The sequence below is a fragment of the Notechis scutatus genome, chromosome 3 (assembly GCF_049901735.1).
Source record: "Notechis scutatus isolate UNSWTSFEM ecotype Mainland chromosome 3, rNotScu1.2, whole genome shotgun sequence".
In the NCBI taxonomy this organism is placed as follows: Eukaryota; Metazoa; Chordata; class Lepidosauria; order Squamata; family Elapidae; genus Notechis; species Notechis scutatus.
The window spans coordinates 142821600-142836977 of NC_142011.1; the positions used below are offsets into that span (position 1 = coordinate 142821600).

Below are 15378 nucleotides of genomic sequence, written 5' to 3' on the forward strand. Positions count from 1 at the left end.
TGTATAGAGCATCAGAGATCCTTATGTTATCAACCCCCTCTTCTCCCCCCTTTTTAGGAAATAAATCACTTTTACAAGGTATAACAATCAAAGAAAATTTTAGCACATTCAAACATTCTGAGGTGGAGAGATAAAGCTACACAACTGTTAAAATTACAGATAGCCTCCCAAGAAAAAAATTATAAACACATCATAAACAAAAGAAGATGCAGATTATTTATTTATTAAAGTACTTCTAATTTTGAGGTACTCTGGTGGAAAAAAGACTTCAAGGCACACAAAACACTCTGAATACCAACTAGCAGTCAGAAGACATGATGGAAAGTCTTTAATTTCATACCATATGGCAGACTTAACCATAGTTTTAAATGGGCAATTGTGAGCATCTTGGACCAGGCCATGTCCAAAAGTGCTATAAAATTCCTGGAAGCCTGGCACTCAGACGAATCAAATATCAGCAGGTACATAGATATAAATAACATCTACATACCATTCGAAAGAAACAATCAAAAAGCCAAAAAGAAAACAAGACCAAAACACCTTCTCACCAGCAATCAACATCCAGATGAGATCCCAAGATTAACACTAGACCAACAATCAAGAAATGAACAATATCTCAATCAAGGGACTACCAACTCAGACAAATAACCTAATCCAGGAACACCAAGACCACTCCCACTCACAATGACAGACAAGCCACTAGTACATGGGTGTCAAACTTGCAGCCCATGGGCCGGATGCGTCGCATGCCCACCCGGTTTAGCGAAGGGAATAAAAGTTCCGATACGTCACGTGACGCCACCATGATACTGCGAGTTTGACACCCCTGAACTAGTACATAAAATAAGAGCAAACCCCACTCCCTTCTAGTAATAATGTTACATAGTTTGATAATGAAACATCTGCAAGAAAACATCCAGGCTCAGAGAGCACCAAATTCCCAACACAAAACACTCTATTTACTGAGCACATGCAGACAATATAAATTCCAGAGAGCAGAAATTAAAGATAGTGTAGTTCTTAACTAACTTCCTCCAAGAACCAATTATCTTGAATCAAATTGCTTTCAGATTTGTTACCTAGACAAATCTTTCTACATGCAAATTCCAATTTTAATTGGATGTGGAGGAAGGGAGGGAATCTTATCGCTCCCTCCTGTTTAATTGACCTTGGAATGTTTTCGCTCCTTTTCTCTGATACTAAAAGAACAAAAGTTCTTCCAAGCAGAAAGGAGGAAATTTTCCCTTGGGGAATCTCATTTTGCTATGTTCTAAAGTATCTCTCCCTCAACGAGGTGTTGATTTCAAAGTCCGAATTCACAGCTTGCCAGTTGGCACAAGTGACAGGCAAGCAGGCTGAAAGAAGGAATGTGGAGGTAGGAGATTATCTGCCCCCCAAAAAAAACTATAAGATTACAAAGATCAGGTGAGAAATAGCAAGTGTCAAATTGTGCTGCACCACAGACATATTTTCTTGCTAAGAAATACAGCAAATCCTATTTCTATTCTTGACCCTTATGTATGACCCTTAATCCCTTATGGATTAACAGACCGTGTAAATATTCAAGCTTAGTTAATTAACTGTGATTAGAAAATAGGAATAAACCAGTCAAAGCTAGATACTCAAGGGTACAATTTTTTCCCATTTTTTTCCATCTGCAGGCCAAAGAATAAATATTAATTATGAATATATTCAGTTGGTAAGTGAATGTACTATTGTGTATATACAACTTAGGTTTATATAATTTAGGTTGAGGGAAAATATCCCTCAAAAGAGGGTTTTCTCTCTCATCTTCTTTCATTTTAATCCATTCTATAATACTGGATACACAGTTTGCACACAGGATACTTTTGATGGTTCAGAAACAGACCTTTTCAGGACAAAGGGAAATAAATTTCAACTTTTCAATAATTCAGATCTGAAACTTAAGACAAAGAAAGCTCTATGTTTAAGTAGGTTTCTTTGTTGCTAACCTGGTCACCTGTGTGTAGCCCCATGTCCTAAAAATTAGGATTAATTGCCAGAAACTGCACTGCCTGTTCCTGCTGGTGAAGGATTTTCTTTTCCACACTCCTTAACTGAAGTTTTGCTGTGCCATAAAAGATCACAATTTATGCTCATCCTTTCTTTGATAATAAATAAAAACTTATGTTTTTAGATACAGGATCACAATATGGCTAATGATGTTGGGGTGAACACAGGTGTTCTGTCTTTAAATTGCTGGCTGAATCTAAAGGCAGTCAGGCAACCTCTACAAAGGCTTCCATACAAAGTTTCTTTATTGGATCACAAGGCATCTTCAAGGTATAACTCACAGTTACGTTGAGATTCATCTAATGTCCAATTCTTTGCATAGTTGACTTCATAGTGTGAAAATACAGTTATCTTCATCCCATAACAATGGAGCAAAGCAGCACGATGCTGCTGAGGTCCAAGCAAGAATAATGGAAACTCCCCCAACCCAACCAAGGGTCAATTCAGTGACCAATCAGGATTACAGATGTGACCACATGACATGAACTACATTTCCCAGGATGCATTAACTACATTTCCCATGAGGCATTCCCTTAAGGGGACAGCTCCCAATTCCCAATTAACTATCCCAATTCCCAAATAACTATATACTGTCTGGACAGCACAACAGGTGCAGAGACGGTAGAGCCTGCTATTCCTAATACCTGGAAAAGTTCAGATGTAACTGAAATAAGGCTATATTAAAGGACTTCAGTAGCAATTATTTTATTCAGTAGCAATTATTTTATTACTTTATCTATCTTGCTCAAAGCATTATGAAATGTTGCCATTTTTAAGATGCTTCAGTTAGAATATGACATAATTATATGTTTATTATTGCACTGCAACATTTTGATAACCAGATTACATTTTTATCTCCATTAATGGAATAATGTTTTGTTGCAAATCCCTCAAAGTCCTCATTGGAGTTAGGAAATTTAAATAAATAAAAGGTTTAAAAATTATGGCTGGCAAACACCATTTTTGAAGTACACCTTCCTTTATAAAGAAATCCTCACTGAAAACAAGGTTTAATTTTACAAGTTGGCACAATTACAGGTAGCCCCAAAATGATGTTGCTAAATGAAATATTTGTTAAGGGAGTTTTGCCCCATTTTACGACTTTTCTTGCCACTGTTGTTAAGTGAATCATTGCAATTGTTAATTTAGTAACACGGTTGTTAAGTGAATCTGGCTTCCTCATTGACTTTGCTTGTCAGAAGGTCACAGAAGCGGATTATGTGACCCTGGGACTCTGCAACCATCATAAATATGAACTAGTTGCCAAGCATCTGAATTTTGATCATGTTACCGTGGGATGCAATGGTCATAAGTGTGAAAAACGATCTTAAGTCACTTTTTTCCATGCTGTTGTAACTTTGAACAGCCACAAAATGAACTGTTGTAAGTTGAGGACTATCTGTAATTGTGTGTTTTATAAGTGGAAGGCGAAGTATTCTTTTTACAGGCAAGTTTATTCTGTCTTATTATTAATAACATAGAAATGGAGCTTTAAGAATAAAATGAAAGCCACAAAGCTCCCTGAAAAGTAAGCCTGAGATGCTTTCAATTTAGAACAGGAACATTTACAACAATTTAGATCAAATTAGAAAAATAATAATAGAGATATATGAAATGCAGAGCTATTGGAGAAAATGCTGTATTTAGACTGTAATTTTCAGACTATATATCCACAGGGTCGCTGCCAACCCCACCCCCCAATTAACTTCAAGAAAGAGATTATAAAATAATTTATAGCAAGAGTAGATGTACAAAGTTTAAATCTCAGTAAGCACTCCATATCTAAACTTTACAAACATATTCAAATGTTCAAGACTTTGATTACTCGGTTGTGAATTAGTGCCCAGCGTTACAGTTTGGATCGTATATAAATCTTCAGATTTGGTGAATTTAGTTGCACTGCATTCAGGTAAATGTAGTCAGATGTCAGGGGGCATATAAACGCCTTTGGGGCATATAAAATACTGCCTTCCACTCAAAAAATAGAACTAAATAAAACATCCTTTTGCACAAACAAATGCTCACCAGAGAAACAACCACAAATATAATTCATTCAGTTAGCGCATCTACCCCCAATGAATCCAGAAGCAAATCCGGCAAGGCTGCCACTATTGAATGCCAATTTCTTGAAAGAGCATTTTCCCCTCCCATTTTCAAATTGCTGCCAGTCCTTCAGTTGCCACCACTAAGTCACTCTTTAGAAAGTTTCTGTTCAGATTTTAAAGCAGAGGTTGCAAGGAGCAAAGTAATTGTGCCTAAATAATGCTGGCCATGAAAAATATTTATAGGGGAAAGGCAGCAATTTGATTGCAATTTGAGGGGATGAAATAAACACTGAAAAATAAATTCTTTCTGCATTGTTAAAAACTAGATGAGGCTCGACTGCATCTCTTCTAAGCTTACGATTTGCAAGTAAAATTAAATAGACAATTTGACATTTGAAAAAATGGTCTTGTGAAACTGTTGAAGAAAGTAAAAGGTTCAGCAGGATAAACTGAAGGGGGGAAAAGTTATTTTGCTTTTATTTTGTTATGTGTAACTGGAAGAAGTTCATATGTTCTTGTTTAGCGTAATCTTTCCAATTATCTTATTTCATACCAAATTGTTGATTAGATGGCCACTTGGGTATGGAGCTGTCTTTCGTTGCCCTGTAAGGTTGTAACACAGAGGCTAATAACACTAGAGTGTGGTTCAAAAAAAAAGACCCAAAATCTAGAGAAATGAAATTTATTTATTAGAAACAAATTTTCAAACTTCCCAAAACACTTTTCCAGGCATGAAGCTGGGTACTTAATTTTCAAATATTTATTCCTAATTAGCAAAATGTCTTCTGTATGTAAGATCTTGCCTCCCCAATAAACTTATTTTATCTCTGCGACCAGAGAGATTTAAACAATTGAAATGAATAATAGTTCTGCCATTCAAAAAAAAAATGCTTCAGTTAAATGCTATTTAATGGCTGATGGTTTCAGTTGATATTTACCTAGGGAAATTAATCTGTGGCCTTCCCTAGTTCATATACTCTAGTTGCATTGCCAGAAATGTGTGAAATATATCCATTCTAAGTCTTGATTTTGTTGAAAAATGGTGCAGTGTAACTTAGATTTCTTGTATACTTTCACTATTGGAAAAATATGATACCAATCATGCATGTGCTATGTATAAATTTCTTGCTTTAGCCAAATTCAAACTCAAACAAATCAAAGAAAAATGAAGCAAATTAATTCATTCCATCCTATTAAAATTTCTGCTGTGCAAGGTAAAAGCAGCAATGCCTTCCACAGGTTATTGCAAAAGCCTAATCTGTAATCCAGGGTGCCCAGTGTAGCATGTTAAATCGTTGGATCCTAACTAGAGAAGTACAATTTAGCCATGACGTTGTAATCCTGAGGCTGTCATATTTTTTTCTTAATCAACTATATTTGTGTTATTCAAAATATAATTCCCCAAATAATATACAGGCTTTGAGGGATGTCAAGTAACTGATTTTTATTTATTTATTTATTTAGTGTATAAGGATGTTACATTAGCCAGGAGATTACAATGATAATACAGAGTAAGAGTTTGGCTGCCTAAGATCACTAGCCCTGTTTGGCACATGCTCTCACGCTTTCCAAGCTGCGCCAAAGGATGTGAGCAAACTCCACACCAGAAAGAAAAATAAACAGCTTCCTGCAATGTCATCTGAACACCCTCCTTCCATTGAAGCCACCTAGCAAATGGGTGTCACAGGATTCTAACAATACGCATGAAGTGCTGACTCATCTTCCCATGGAAGTGGTACCTATTTATCTACTTGCATGTATCATACTTTCAAAATGCTAGGTAAGAAGAACCTGAGGTGAGTGATGGGAGCTCACCCTGCCACACACTGCTAAGACTCAAACTGCTGGAGCAAAGCCCATCTCCATTATTATTAAGCTACTGAGCCACCACGCTTCTAAATAACTGTGAATGCCAAATATTTTTATCTAATTACTTAAGATCTTAATTACTAGAATCAAAATTTCAAACTGTGCAAACAATTTGACTCATTAGTAAACGTTCTGAATTGGTTGACAATCATGATAGCATGATTAATGTGAAAACTATATAACAGTTATAGTTAGTTATAGTCTCTCTTATAGTTTGCTCTCATATATAAATATTTTATGTCCTAAAGATTTATGTAGGCTTTTAAATTATTTAAAAGCTGTAAGGAAAAGAGAACGAAGTGTTAAAAAAAGATACATTTCTCAATAATGCAATGGCAATTATCAGGAAAATAAACTGCCTACATAAATAATTGACTCTAGGAAGTAAGTTCTTAAACCTGAAAAGGATTCAGATTGAATGTTTGTTCCTCTCAAAGTAAACCAAGTATATGTCCTCCAGGGGGCTTGTTTAATTTCATTTTAAGAAATAAAATCAATTAGGAATAAATGTATAACTTGCTTTTCCTCCCTCTACTTTTATTACAGCTGTTCTGTAATGCAACACTGAGAATTTACACAGACTGCAGTCTGAAACACCAAGTCTCAGCCATGGAACTGTTACACATTAATTAGTGCCCAAATTAGGAGTTAGATTCAAACCTTCAACATTTTACATTTATCGAATTTGCAGTTTTAAACTTTTTTCTGCAAGGGCATCTTAAAAAAAACAAAAAACACTCTCCTATCTTGAATTGGCTAAACGTTGGAACTATCCATTGAGCGGAATGATACGGACCACAAAGAAGAAATAAGTTGAATGGGTTCTTTTAAACTGACCTTTCTTCTCAAAACTTTTTGTTACAAGAGCAAACAGGGAGAATAATTTGGAAGTACCAGTAGTACTGGCAATCAGTGGTTCCTCTGCAGTTCTTCAATTTCTGTGTTGTTTTAGGGCCAGTTTGTGTTAGTGGAGCCATATTAATCAAGTGTCTTCATACATCTTTCATTGAGTGTATTTTTAAAGCGTTTTTAGTATTACTTCCTATAACAGAATGCTATTATTATTTTTATTGACTTGTTTTTAATAAAAGGTGTTCAATGTATATCTCAGGAAACACACACTGTAAAACAGAACAAACCAGTTCTGATGGGATGCCTTTAAAAGAAATATGAGAAAGAAAGTATAAGAGAGTACTACTGGAAAGACAATAAGATAATAACTGTTTTCCACTGGGGGAAAATTAACTTGTAAGAGAGAGGGAGGGAAGGAGGGAGGGGAGAGAGAGAGAGGGAGGGAGGGAGGGAGGGGGAGAGAGCACACATTTTTGTATAGTTTGTAGAATCAGTGAAAAAGTGACTGTGTGGTACAAAACTAAGTAAAGGGCAGCTTCTGTCAGCAGGCTGTATAAAGCAACCTAGATAGCATTTGCATGTGTAAGAAAGGGAAGCGACATGCAGCACTGTGTAGAATATTAATGAGAATAGTGTACAGGATACTAGGCAGAGCAAATTGTGTCTTGCATAGGTGTCAAACAGAGAAGAAAGGGGCTGGCATGCAGATATAAAACAGAATACGTCAAAAGTGGAATATTACAGGAGGGAAATAATATTTGGAATTTATATGTCACTAAGATTAGCTGATTTGAGGTGGAAATGTGCAATGAGCAGGTAGAGAAGCAGGGTGGGTATGAGAGAGAAACCAGCAGAAGCAGAAGAGTAAAAGGAGCCCAGGACTATGGAAAAGAAATACGATCTATGTGCCTTTCTGAAGGAAATGTGCGAAGAATGATTGAAAGAATAGAAGCATGGGTGGGTGTGAGAGAGAATACAGAGTTTGCGCATTTGCACACAAAAAAGGCAAGGAAACAGGCATGTTTAAAAAAAGAGAAAAGAATAGATGTTGCATGTGTACAACGTCCAGTAAATGTAAGAGAATAAGATGCCTGTATAGATTGTGTGGGTGTGTGGGTGTGAGAGAGAGAGAGAGAGAGAATATGATATAAGTACTAGTATTGTAGGCACGTCTGACAAGAATGAATGGAGGCGTGTGGTATTTGCAGATCTGTCAGAGCAAATGTGATCCAGGGATCTGCCTGAGCGAGCGGGGTGGGAGGCGCGATTTAGACGAAGGCAGGCAGGCGCTTCGCTGGGTACGGGCTGGCTTTGCTCCCTTCTCCATCCTTAAAGAAATCCCGGTCGAAGGCCCGCTCTCTCCCATCCCCTAGCTGGAAAAAGCGGCGGCGCCCCCCCACCCAGCCAGCTAGAAATAGGCCGGTCTCTTCACTCACCATCTTGCCGCCGGGAACTCGTCGGTGGGCGACAGGGCACAGGTTTTTCTGACCGCCGCCGCCGCCGCCGCTGCCCTCAAACGGGGAAAGGCAGAAAAGAAGAGGGAAGCGGCGCGATGCTCGCCGCTTTCCTCAGTTCCGCGCCTGGCAGGTGCTCGAACGGGTTTAGTCGCTTCTGCCGCTTTCTCCCTTTCTGCAGCTTAAGCAAAGCCGTGGCCGCACCATGCTCCCCTCCCCTCCCCCTCCTCCTCCCCCTCCTCGTCTTCTCCACCGCAAGGAGGAAGCGGGGACTTCGGAGGCGAGGGCGGGGCTAGGGAGGAGCGGAGTGGGGGGGGGAGAGAGTCCTCGCTCGCCGAAGGATGGAGGGGCTGAGGCGAAGGGGGTCTTGGCGGGAATAACGCCGGCCTGAATACTGGGGGCGAGGGTGTGAAGGGTTATCACTGCATCTCTCGGCTGCAGGGCCTGAGCTACCGGACGTCCCCGTTGGGCTTCTCTGTGGCTGTCTGCTCACCCTGAGCGCCTGGGCCTTGGGCCGTGGCAGCAGGTCCTCTCGTGCCCATTTGAACTCCCACCCACCCCCTTTTGATGTCTTGGCTACCTCAGCTACTGCGAGGCTGCGTTGAGGGAGCCACTTTTCAGCATCCTTTTACAACCCCCACCCCTTTAGGATAATGGAAATGATATAGGCATCCTTGCTGGCATCGTTCTCCCATTTCTTCATACGGTCAGATAAATGTTTAGGCTGGGTTTGTCATTTTTATTCATCGATCGAATCCTGCCCAAGCTCCTGGGTTTGGCAATAACAACAACAATTATAATTATTATTAATTATCACACTTCCATCCTGCGATGATACCTGTAACACCATCAAACATCCAGATTTGCCTATCCCAGGTCCTTGGTAAGGACTCAATAGGTAGACAAAAATGCCAAACCCAGTCTGAACATCTGGCTGATTGTGTGATTGATGATGATGATGATCGAATCGAAATGCTCAATGGACAAACCATCAAGTGCCACCAACCCGAAGCCTACAAATACCTGGGCATACTGCAGCTGGACAATGTCAAGCATGGGCAAGTAAAAAATGTGGTCAGCAAAGAATACACACAAAGGGTCAGAAAATTTCTAAAAAGCAAACTGAATGGCAGTAACACCATCAAGGCTATAAATACCTGGGCCATACCTGTCATCAGATATACTGCTGGGATCATAAACTGGACACAGGCAGAGCTGGACAGCCTGGATAGGAAAACGAGAAAACGGATGACTATACACTATGCACTGCAGCCACGTAGTGATGTTGACAGGCTATATTTGCCCAGAAAAGCAGGTGGCAGAGGACTTTTGCAAGTGAAGCAGACAGTCAAAGAAGAGAATCATGCTCTGGCAGATTATGTGAAAGACAGTGTTGAACCAGCTTTGATGGAGGTCAACAAGAGGAAGCTGCTCAAAGTGCAGCAAAGTAAGGATCAATATAGGAAAACAGCAATGCAAACTCAGGCTGACAGCTGGTGTAACAAAGCACTGCATGGACAGTTCACGACACAGTCGCTCAGATGGTCCATTGGAACTTGTGTTGCAATTACCATCTGCCTGTAGCAAAGAACTGGTGGGATTATAAACCTGAAAAAGTGGTCAAAAATGAGCATGCAAAACTACTGTGGGACTTCCGAATACAGACTGACAAACTTTTAGAACACAATACCCCGGATATCATGATTGTGGAGAAGAAAAAAGTGTGGATCGTCGACATTGCCATACCTGGTGACAGCAGAATCGACAAGAAACAACTTGAAAAAAATCACCAGATATCAGGACTTGAAAATTGAACTGCAGAGACTCTGGCATAAACCAGTGCAGGTGGTTCCAGTGGTACTCGGCACACTGGGTGCTATGCCGACAGACCTAGGCAAGCACTTAAAAACAATTGGCACTGACAAAATCACCATTGGTCAGCTGCAGAAGGCCACCTTACTGGGATCTGCTCACATAATCTGCCGATACCTAGGATGCTGGCAGCAACCCGTATCAACCATTAGCACCAGTCAATTATATTCGTGATACATTTTTAAATGTTCAGTTGACTGAGTTTCATGTTTAATGAATAAAAGAATAATAATAATATATTTATTTATGTCAGGAAGGCTTGTTGACTACTGGAGAGACTAAACTGGCCTATAGGAAAGACCAAATGAAGAACAGAATGGAGGCATGGGAAGACAAAGACTACATGGCCAGTAAATTAAAAAAAAGCAAGGAAAGCAGATAATAATAAGACCTGCCAATGGCAAAGAGCAAGAAAGTTACAGAAAGATTTTTTTAACTGTTTTTTCCCCCTGCATCCATATGCTCCAATACCAGTTAACTTTGTTGATATTAGCAAGGGTGACTGAGATTTATATAGCCTCACTTCAATTTGAATAAATTATTCTGAAATGGTTACTATTTACGGTTTGGCATAATCTATTCCACAGAATGAACGGTGGAGGAGGTACGGAAACCTAGGCAGCCTTGTCTCTGAAAGATGGAAAATCTTACTACATCTCCCTGTTGGCTCTTGAGGGTTATTTTCCCTATTGGCCATAAACTGTACATATAATATCGTTGGCTGACATAAAAGAACTTATGGTTCAAAATGAAATTGAGGCACTCCATCAGCAAAGCAGCCACAGCAAAGGCACTCGGTATATTATAGATAACTCAACAATTCTGATAGTGTAAGTATATCAGCAGATCAGAACGATTTTGGGTCATTTTCTTGCAGAGAAAAGATTTTCTGAGTGGTTGGCAATCTGCTATAATAGTGGTTAAGGCACCAGACTAGAAACCAGGAGTGTTCTGTATTAACATACTCCAAAAGGTAAATTCTGATTGGTCCGCACAGACTGTATTCTGATTGGCCGACTCAACAACTGTGATTGGCTTACTTAGAATCAACTGCGATTGGCCGAGCCGATCGCGGGAGATTCAAAGTACTGTCATTGGCCGACGAGCCGCGAGCAATCCCTATATGAAGAGCTGCCGCGGCTCCAAGATCCTGAACAGGTCTATACAATGAAATAAAGAGCTTGAAGTACACTGGTCTCGCGTCTCTGATTGGAACTGATGTACCCGATCTAACAAGGAGGCTGTGAGTTTGTCCCGCCTTAGGCATGAAAGCCAGCTGGGGAGACTTTGGGCTGGGTATTCTCTCTCAGCCCAACCTACTTCACAGGGTTGTTGTGGGGAAAATAAAAGGAGGGAGGGAGGTTAGGTATGGGAAACTCCTTTAGTCGATATGACAAAGCAGAAAATGAAGATCACTTGCAAGCAATGCATTCAACAGGATATTGGAGATTTCACAAAGATGTTAAACTCCAACGGAGCATTGAGAGGGAGAATGGGATACAAAAATTTCAAAAGGCTATAATTCCTGATTGAAAAGCTGAGCATGGGAAGGGAGATGGGAAAGACCTGGTGAGAAAGGCTTTCCAAGAAAGCAAACTATTGAAAGTAACTTCTGACAGCAATGCTATTTCAATAGAAAAACCAAATCTTCATCTCCTGGCAAAATGCCAGCGGCTGGAGTTACTTATAGGAAGGTTTATGATCTCACATTGGGATGTTATGGTTAAAATGGAGCATTCTGGTGATCTGTGGATTTAAATTTGCTTACAGATTATTGAAACTCCTGGTGATCAGACAATATTATTCATGCATCCTTTTCATTCTTTTCATTGCACTTAATTACATGTTCCTGATGCCATGCCTATAAGGTTTATTTTTTAAAAAATAAAAGGGGCAACTTTGCAATGGAGGAATTGCAAAATGCATGGTAAAGGGGTATATAGAACATAATTATAACATGAATGTATAATTATCTATTGGAGGTGGAATTAGAGGAAGAAATTGTCAAGGGATCAGTGATTGCCTGGGTGAAAAATGTAGTACATAACATAAATTTGGATGAGTGGAAAAAGACTTGGACCGAGAACTAGAAGCTGACTTTGTCGACAGCATTTAAGGAAAACCAATATAAAATGTTTTGTAGATGGCACTTAGCGCTGGCAAGACTGGTGAAAATGTATCCAAATATAAAACCGGATTGCTGGAGGTGTAAAAAAAAAAAGGAACGTTTTTCCATATGTGGTGGCAATGTATGGAGGTTAAAAAATATTGGAAGAAGGTACAGAGGTGGCTTTTTGAGATTACAAATTATAGATTGAAACTGGAACCAGAAACGTTTCTATTAGGTATGATTAAAGGGAATTTGAGCAAGGACAAAAGATACATTATTGTACACATCTTAATGGCAGCAAGAATCACCTTTGCACAAAGTTGGAAGAGCAATAAAATACCACCAGATGAAGCCTTAATTCAAAAAATAATGGATTGTACAGAGCTAGACAAATTCACTATGGAATTAAGAGGCAAGGATGATTGAGAATCTTATATAATATGGATTAGATGGTATGAATGGGTGAAGAATAAAGATAAAAATGATGTACAGTCACAAAACGAGAAACATGTATATACAATGATACAAACACTGTTAATGGAAATGAGAGTTCTGTATTTTTGGTTTTTAAAGATTTTTTTTTTTTAAAAGAACATAATGCCATCGTGGTAAACAGTTAAGATACTTCAGATTTTTCCTTTAATCTTTTTTATGGGAGGAGGGTTGGGGCAAAAGTAAAAGAGCACAGTGATGGACTCAATAACTGACCAATAGCTGAAAACTGATTGGCTAATACTTCTGCTTTTTTACTGACCAGAAAGAGCATATTCTGATTGTAAAATGGCAAGAATAACCCACTCAAATCCTGCTTCATAGCGGTTTTGAAATTAGACTTTCAAAAGAATGGCTGGTCATGTGGAAATGTGCTTAGGGTATATACTATACCAGTGATCCCCAACCTTTTTTATGCCGCGGCCCGGTACCGGCATCAGCTGGGCGCCGCGGCCCGGTACCGGCATCAGCTGGGCGCCGTGGCCCGGTACCAGCATCAGCTGGGCGCCGCCATCTTTTTTTGATGAAAAAGTGCTTCCGGTGACCTCACGGAAGCACTTTTTCATCAAAAAGATGCGGCGCGCGCTCGGTGAGCTTTTCTGGGTAGAAATGGCTTTCTACCCGGAAAAGCTCACCGAAGCACTTTTTCATCAAAAAGATGGCGGCGCCCAGCAACCAGCGGCCTGGTAGGACTTGTTCTGCAGACCGGTACCGGTCCACGGACCGGTGGTTGGGGACCCCTGTACTATACTAAGGATGCCTACTAGGATTTTGTCCTTCCTCTGGACTATTATGTTACAACAGAACAACAGCGAGGCATAATTGCTTACTGTCTAACTGTATCTAAGCTTACTGCGCAAAAAGATTTGCCAGCTATTCAATGACTAGTGCCTCTCCTATACTGTTCTGCATAAAATCACTGACAGTGCACAAAAATCATGGTTTTTATTCTATTTTTGTGCAAAATTTGACACCAATAATTGAAATTTCTCTTTTGATTGGCAGAGGTGCAAAATATCATTGTTCCATGATTTACTGCAAAGATTTCTGGTCTGCACAGGTGAAATCTGCTTTGGATTTCTAGATATGAATCAAATAAACAAAAACAATAATTTGTTTCACCAACAGAACAATTCTTCTTGAACTCTCTTTTACTGCCTCAAAGAAAATGGCTATTGAAAACCCCCATGCCAGAGTTTATTATACTTGCATACAAATTGCATACAAACATACAAAAATATTTGATTTTTAACCCATCTTTATTATTTTATAAGTAATTCAAGGCAGCGAACATACATAATACTGTATCCTCCTATTTTCACCAAAACAACAATCCTTAGAGGTGAGTTGGGCTGATAGAGAGTGACTGCCCAAAGTCACCCAGCCAGCTTTCATGACTAAAGCAGGACTAGAACTCACAGTTTTCTAGTTTCTAGCTTGATGTCTTAATCACCGCACCGCATGAAGTGTGAATGAGGAATCTTTGAGTCCCGTGAAGCTTCTATGTGATCCATAAGTAGTACATATCTTTTTATAATGGGAGCTAATAAGCATTTTTTTATCAGTGACATCACTTCCACATCCTCCCCATTTGTCCAAACTGGATATGACATCATAGTCCTTCCCCCAGAAGCTCTTCTGCTTGGTACAAGATCCAAAGTAGCATTGAGCCAAACTGGATATGACAACATATTCCCTCCCCTGGAAGCGTTTTTGATTGGTTCACAGCCGGAAGGGGGGCTACTTTGTTAAACCAAAATTGATATCATATACCTAAACCAGGAAATAAGGAGATAGTCCCCAAACCCAGAAATAATGAGATACAGGCCCAAACTCAGAACTAATATAGCCCTCCAACCACATACAGCAGAACTAGCAATTTGAATTATGGGAATCCAGAAATCATGCTCTTACTAAAAGCTATGCAAACTCTACCCATATTCCTCCTTCATTTAATTAACAAAACCCTATTTTTACATCCATACATGGATCCATACCCACAATGCTCCGCATGCTTTTTTAATGTTAGAAATGTGGGATTTGACCCCCTTCTTTTCTAGTCAGTTTATACAGCACTTCCTACAACAGCATTTTTCAGTTGTAAAACTGGAAAAAAAACTACTTTGCAAATACATGTAAGAATACTGTTTATAAAATTATTCAACCCACCAACAAAGTCAGGAAAAATGAATAGGGAATTAAAGGGATCCAACAAAAATTTGCAGCCAAAGAACTTATTACGAATAAAATGATGAGGCTTATTAAGGGTTTAAATATAGAATGAATGGCAAAGTGGCAATTCTGTGAGGTGTGTTTAGGGGGTGCAGGAAGACAGCTTCCCCTTTCTAAAATAGTTGATAAAAATACCCTTCCCAAAAGCAAGAAAAAAGGTTTCCCTTGACAAGAGCCAACTTGCATCCTCCCACTAATAGGAAATTGCCCAGAGCAGTTTTCTCAATAAGTCAAAGCACCTGTGAATGGAAAACTTGTATCCATTCATAAAAGTAGTATGCTTTTTGTGAATGGAAACTTAGTAACTGGACACCTCCATTCATCAATAAAAGCATTGCCGGCTGCAGCCTATTCATAGGCAAAGCACAGCCAGCTACAGCGAGCACAGAGAACAGAAAAGTAATAGATTCAGTATGGA

At 39.4% G+C, this 15378-nt stretch overlaps 1 protein-coding gene across 2 annotated transcripts in view; it reads right to left on the bottom strand.

The window, feature by feature from the left end:
* Positions 1 to 8474, bottom strand: part of ELOVL2 (ELOVL fatty acid elongase 2) — a 41875-nt gene extending 33401 nt beyond the window's left edge. The window contains exon 1 of one of the 2 annotated variants that reach the window (XM_087961298.1): positions 8237 to 8474. In XM_087961298.1, coding sequence (XP_087817424.1) covers positions 8237 to 8239 — 3 coding nt within the window. In that variant the 5' untranslated portion in view covers positions 8240 to 8474. The remainder of the gene's footprint in view (positions 1 to 8236) is intronic. The other variant, XM_087961299.1, reaches the window with a different exon arrangement.
* Between the last annotated feature and the right edge of the window lie 6904 nt (positions 8475 to 15378).